Genomic DNA, 6687 nt, shown 5'->3' with positions numbered 1-6687 from the left:
TAGTGTACATTTTAAGTATTTACGGTTATTAGTTATTGAAGAACAACAAAATATGAAAATAATCGTTGCATAAGAATTCGTCAATTTTCGGGAAAATATTCGATATCTAATTTCAAACGTTTGTAAAAATGAATTTGACTTCCCGCTAGACATTTTTTTTTTTTGATAAAGGTAGACAAACTTATAAGGAATCTTGAATTAAACGTTCTTTTTTGCTTTTGAAGACACACTTATGAATTATCAAAGCACAAAAAGCACAATGTAACTTTTATATAAGACTACAGGAAAATGTTTGACTGGTTACAAGTTACAAGTTAAAACTTAAAAGTTACAAAAATAACCGACTTACATAACTTAGTTACTAAACATATAACTACGATATGCCCAACCCTGATAATATCATATAATAATATTTCTATCAGTATGCAGTACCTAATTACTACCTATACCTATTGTGATTTGTGAGAAATTTAATCGTATTTTAATCTGAACTCTTATTTTAGTTAAATTATTTTTATACTTATTGACAATAATCGGTTTTATTTTAAGTTTCATGATAATTTTCACTGCTCAATAATATCTCCAAACTAATATTATTATTTTATTTTATTTTAAAAACAAATAGACAGATGCCTAATTATGAAGTATTTTAATTAATTAATTTGATGACAACAACAATTATCACGGGATTCGACAAGAAAAACAGGTTGTAAATTAATGATAACCAAAACAATAATTTCTGAAATAAAATCTTGTGGTAGATCAAAGTTCATATTTATAAATTGTAATACGATATTCAGTAGAATACAAAGTAATACTATACACGATAACTACCAACTACAATACCTATGGATAGTAAAACAAAATTATTATCTGATCTTCCGTTATATTAATTATAGGTAGGTAAATTATAATAGTATAGGTACACCGAACATGTCCTACGCTTTTATACCTATATATTATGCTATATTATATACATTCGAAAAGAAAATAGGTCACGTGTTATTACGTAGTCGTTATATTATTATATAGGTGCAATAAATTAAAAACTAAAAATTAAGTTATCGTTGTGATAATTAATTGAATCTAGGTACCTATAATATAATGTAATATATAATTTGGTTTTGTTTCATTACATATTTGATGTAGAGGTAGGTAGGGGACTACATTTTTTGCCCGGAGTAAGGAGTTATGTAGGTATGTCTTATAGAATATAAGATAAAGTTGGTTTTAAGATTCAAATTAGCTTACACGATGTGTATAATTTATTCTCTATTCGTTTTCAAACCGTTAACGATTTACATACATAATTGCAATAATATACCTATATCTTTAGTTATATAGTTATGATCTGAATTTTAATTTTCTAAATATTATTAATTCAAATTGAAAAGTATAAACATTTATGCCTAGGTATTATGTTATTAAATATCTATATGTGGATTAACTTGTAAATATAGGTATATTAGTCATGTGAATATCTTTTCACTGAAGCTTCATTTTGATTGACAAAACAGTAGGTATAAAGATTATTGTAGGTATCAGCATTGAGTATAGATAGTATAGATACTCAATGGTATTAGATAATATAGGTATACGATTACTAATAGCTCGCATAATAAAAGTTGTTTACTAAATGACGATGATAATTAATAACAAAATAACACTGAAGGCATTTAAAAGGTATCTTCTGTAGATGTGATAAGTGAAAGAAAAATAGCTACCGGGGAAATTTCGTAAAGGTGTTGGGAAATTATTGTTGAACCTTGAAATATCATATGAAATAATCAAATTTTATTTAAGAAAACATATAGTTACCTAACGGCATATTTATCTTATATTTACCTAAAAGTTATTACTTAATTACATAAAATATATTTTATTTGGATATATAAAAACACCGAAGAATTTGCAAGAGTGCCGCCAAGTGGTATCTACCGGCTACCACCTATAGTTGACCAATAACGTTGTGTTCTACTGGTTTTGCATACAGGTTTTCTGCAAAATAGTTGTTATAACCACTTTATAGTTTATGTAGTCTAATATATACTTGTAATATATAAATCAAAATAAGCGTATTCGCGTCTGAAACTCACTTATTCCACACGAATACAAGACTAAATAATGTAAGTACAAAGTACGATTTAATTACCATTTCAAACAAAACCGGTTCGTTTTATATTATGTTCTTACACAGTTACACGTACATATAGCGGACACAAGTACACAACATTTCTGACCATCGATCACAAAAAAAAGTTCAATATGCGGAACGATCAGTGCTTCAGCTCCCTAGGCCCAAGCACCCCCCTAAATCCACCACTGGTGATCAGTATGGGTCATATAGGTTACTAACATAATATATATATATAGATAGCAAATGATTAACTAAAAATATTATTATAATTTTATCATTACAAAATTCTAACAGTCCATATGTATATATCAGCCAATATTATATTAAATTATAAATTATAATTGAAGTATATTAGACAGATATAAGGAAATGGTATATTATATTATTAATGATAGAAATTTTGTTGGCGTTTTGTAATGTGAAATAGTTGATCGAATAAACAACTTTTGCAGTGTCTAAACGCAGTTAAGAGGATAACTATAAGAACACTTCGTACAAATATATAATGATTAATAATTTATTGTTAGGTATTTGTTCCGTCGTATAGAATACCTATAGACAGGGTTCAACGGACAATAATATATAAATAATAATGTATAAAATAAATTAAACTGCAATCGCGGCGAACAAAACTATAGTATTATGTACTTATAAAAAAATAAGAAATCGTGGTCGTTATGAACTCGTGATCATATATAATATGTAATATATTCGTCTGCGGCGGATCGTCATACTATTTTCTTCACTTCATTTCTGGTGTCATCGACCGTTGGTGGTTCGGACTGTTCCAAGGCGGCCGCGGGTTGCTGTACTTGATGAATCGCGTCGGACCCCGTTTCGGGTTGACCTTCACCAGCGTAAGACGTCAGGTGTTCTTTGATGTGATCGGTTCCATGGCCGAGTTCCGGTGAAAACAATCCGTGTGGAGGTGAAAATCCTGAAACGTCGATGCACTCGTAATGATATATGTATATATATACGAATAAATACAATAATAAAACGTGTGACCGAATACGTGTATGGTGTATATAGGTTAGGACTGTGTCGAGTGAGTGCGATCAAACGAACTTAATCGATCGTTACGGCTAAATTCTAGTCCAAGTAGCTAAGTAAGTAGTTTATATCACTTTGGTAGAGTTTTGGTATATTATTATATGTACCTATAGTATATTATATTATAGCACTCTGCGTAATTATTTTCCAGGTAATAAATCGCGATGATAAATTTAAAAAAATAATTATATACTAATAAATAAGACTGAAAACGTTGCAATATGTTAAGCTGTCGATAGTTGTTGCCCATCACTTTAATATATTTACTAAAAACTTAATTAATAATTTAAATGTGCAGTGCTTGAACAGCAAACGACCGTCGACCGAATACCGAGGTAAAAATAATATGTATAATAAACGGATTTGTCACATGCCACATGGACACTTGCATAATGTGTGTTTATGCATACGATTTTGACGATGCCACATCGGGCTTGTGGATTTCGGTCAAGTTCAAAATATTTAAAAGCCAAACAACACTATCGAGTCACAATTTCAGCATCAGGTCGACGTTGACCTACAATATATTATTTTACTTACTATATTATAGATATATATTATAAATTATAATAATATATATTCGTATACCTGCAAATGCCCACATGCAATTTGCAAGGTTATTTCTGTGGAAATCAATTTTATGGGGTCAGAAATTTTTTTTAAATGACATACACAATATTTTTACTTTGTTATTGATGGTATAATATTCGTATAAATTATACATAAGTACAAAACGAATGGCATTATAAATATGAAAATAATGTTCTTTGGCGATTTACTTAAAAATAATAATATTTCTATTATTTACTCGTATACGCCACAGTATTAGAACTATATAGTTTGTCAAGCAACGTTATGCACTTATGCGCGTGCAGTGTGAACAACGCTCATTACTAGACTTAAATCGCTTATAAGTACCTACTCTTGTTATATATATTAATCAGCTAATCGGCTGTATCCTTTGATTTTGATAATATTTTACTTGGAAAAAAAACGGGTATGAACTTAAATCTTACGTATCAAATTGTCCTTGTAAACTCACGAGGGTGTTTGGACTTACCGGAAGCAATGGTATGCGAGATGGCCCACGTTATCCCGTTGGCGACGTTGGTCAACAGCGGTCCAACGATGGCACCCACCAGCGGGGCGAACGCGCTGCCGATGGTCAACAGCAGATGGATTAGCGTGGAAATAGCCTGGTGGTGTTGCGGCTTGTGACCGTCGTTGTGGTGGTGCACTTCCGTTTTCCGGCCGCCCGCCGAGACACCTCCGATCATCAGGGACGCGACCAGTTCGAGTAGCGTGTCCCGGACCGTCTGGTCCTCGGCCGACTTGACCGTCGGCGTCTGCGGTCTGGAAGACGGCGCGGCCAGCAAGTGTGTGGCCAGTGCCATCACGGACACCATCAGCCTCACGTACCTGAACTAAACGCGGTAGGAAAACGGTTTTAATATTATGTGTTGTTTGTGAGATCTGCTTGTATAGTATTATTTTTATACCTCTGCAGGGTGATTCACTGTAAGCTTGCTCATCCCCTTTTTTCAATTATGCAGTTATTCAAATTGTGTTAATAAAGGAAAGCTGTGTTTTATCGTTTATAAACTGTGTATAAACAAACACACACATTTTACGGAGGACTATATAGTGACTATTGACTACTAAGCTCTAAGCCTGCATCCTCCAATTGGTGTCTCTTGAATAACGTTAGACTCAATTCAATATTACCAGGTATCTACGTTATGGTTTACCTGGTCTCGATATAAGGAAATAACAGATAGTGGAGCCTATATACATCGTCCTAGCATCTTCGGGAAATATAAATAATTATTTAAACAATTTTTTCCAATATGACTAACTGGACAAAATGGGAACTTTAAAAAAAATGCTTACCTATATTACAGGAATGAGTGAAAATAAGGTATGTCGCTAAGTAGTTCAAAAACTTTAAAATCATATATTAAATTACAATTTGTATTTCATTTCATATTTTAGTTTGTTAGTTATTATAGTTTATAAGACATAAGTACCTAGCCATAATGCATAGGTGAGATATTGATAGTCTGTTTTTGATTCACTACCAAGGTATTAAATATTATCAATGCACTAGATAACAATTCTTGTACATCTATCTCTATATGATATTAACATTTCCAAATTTTCGTAATTTAAATGTTAGTTTGTTACTTTCGTTTTGGTTATCTACGCATGATGTATAATATATTATTCATATACCTAATTATTGTACAAGTGCTACAACTAAAAAAAAAGTTCACAGTGACACAGTAGATACTTAAGATTTAATGCGATTCAGTGCATATGTAATAAACAGATAAGTACCTACGCCTGCAGTGAAACAATATCGATACGTTTAATTTTATTAGATACCATCTGTATGTGCTGGAGCGTTATATTGTGTAGCTCATAATATAATGTTTATGTACTTACGGTCATTTTTTCTTCTAAAAATATCTTCGAAAATTGTCTTGAGCTGAAATTCACAAACGATTATTTCAATATTGACAGTATATAATATACTCGAGTATAGTTTTTGAGTCAACGTTGAAATGATACCGTAAACTTGAAATATTGGGGGTTTTATAATATATAAAATCGATTACCGTGACCCATGTCCATGTTCAGAGTATAATATTTTAATAATTACACTATCAAGCCTGTAAATAGTATTTAATTGCTAAGTACTTTAGTAAAGTGTTCAATATCCGATTAACAATTAGTACAGTTTCCCGTTACATTCGATTGTCTAATCTCAAAAACATAATTTAATATACGCGCATAGTGGAAAAGGCTTATAGTAACTTAAATGAAGTATTAGTCAAATAACTGTAGATAAAATGTGTAATGATAATTTATAATTAATTTAACTGTAGCTATATATTGCCTATATACATGTATGCCTAATGTATATTGTGTATGTTTTCAGAGTTTTATTGTTTCCATAATAAGTGACGAAAAGTAAAAAAATATACCCTAGAACAGCTGACTAGGTATCTAATAATTTATTGTATAATTTAGGGCTGTTTTTGTTGAAGCAGATATTATATGAGTCGTAAATCGATTTTCTTATTCTGAATTCAAATGTTCAATAGGTATTTAATAGTTATTTAAGCAGTCCTATGTATTAGTTGTTAAATTCATGTCACTGAATAATCCGATATTATAATGTTGGTGAGTAAATAATTAAATATTTTATTTTATATTTTACCTAAAAATATTATTATAATCTTTTATATAAACTGTATACAGTAATACACTATACATGGAATACAAATAAAATAAACTGTACACAATAATTTGATACTTATACTTAAATAAAATTGGATAATGACTAGGTATTTTGTGCACTTTGTTTGTTAGATTTCATTGGGAGTCATTACAATCTATAGCAGGGGTGGCCAGCGAGAAGAGACTCGCGAGGCACCAAATATATTAATAACAATTGAAGAGCCAAGATGTAAAAAAACAAAAAAGGTCATACT

The 6687-nt window shown here is 30.9% G+C and overlaps 1 protein-coding gene across 1 annotated transcript; it reads right to left on the bottom strand.

Moving 5' to 3' along the window:
• Positions 1-2545: 2545 nt before the first annotated feature.
• Positions 2546-6369, bottom strand: LOC100575728. Its single transcript, XM_029488707.1, has 3 exons — positions 5636-6369; positions 4251-4614; positions 2546-3074 (listed from the first exon to the last, which is right to left on the bottom strand). The coding sequence occupies exons 1-3, from the start codon at positions 5639-5641 to the stop codon at positions 2866-2868; spliced, it is 579 nt and encodes a 192-aa protein (XP_029344567.1). The 5' UTR covers positions 5642-6369; the 3' UTR covers positions 2546-2865.
• Between the last annotated feature and the right edge of the window lie 318 nt (positions 6370-6687).

Source organism: Acyrthosiphon pisum, chromosome A1 (genome assembly GCF_005508785.2).
Source record: "Acyrthosiphon pisum isolate AL4f chromosome A1, pea_aphid_22Mar2018_4r6ur, whole genome shotgun sequence".
NCBI classification, from domain to species: domain Eukaryota; kingdom Metazoa; phylum Arthropoda; class Insecta; order Hemiptera; family Aphididae; genus Acyrthosiphon; species Acyrthosiphon pisum.
This window is presented reverse-complemented; position numbering and strand designations above follow the sequence as displayed.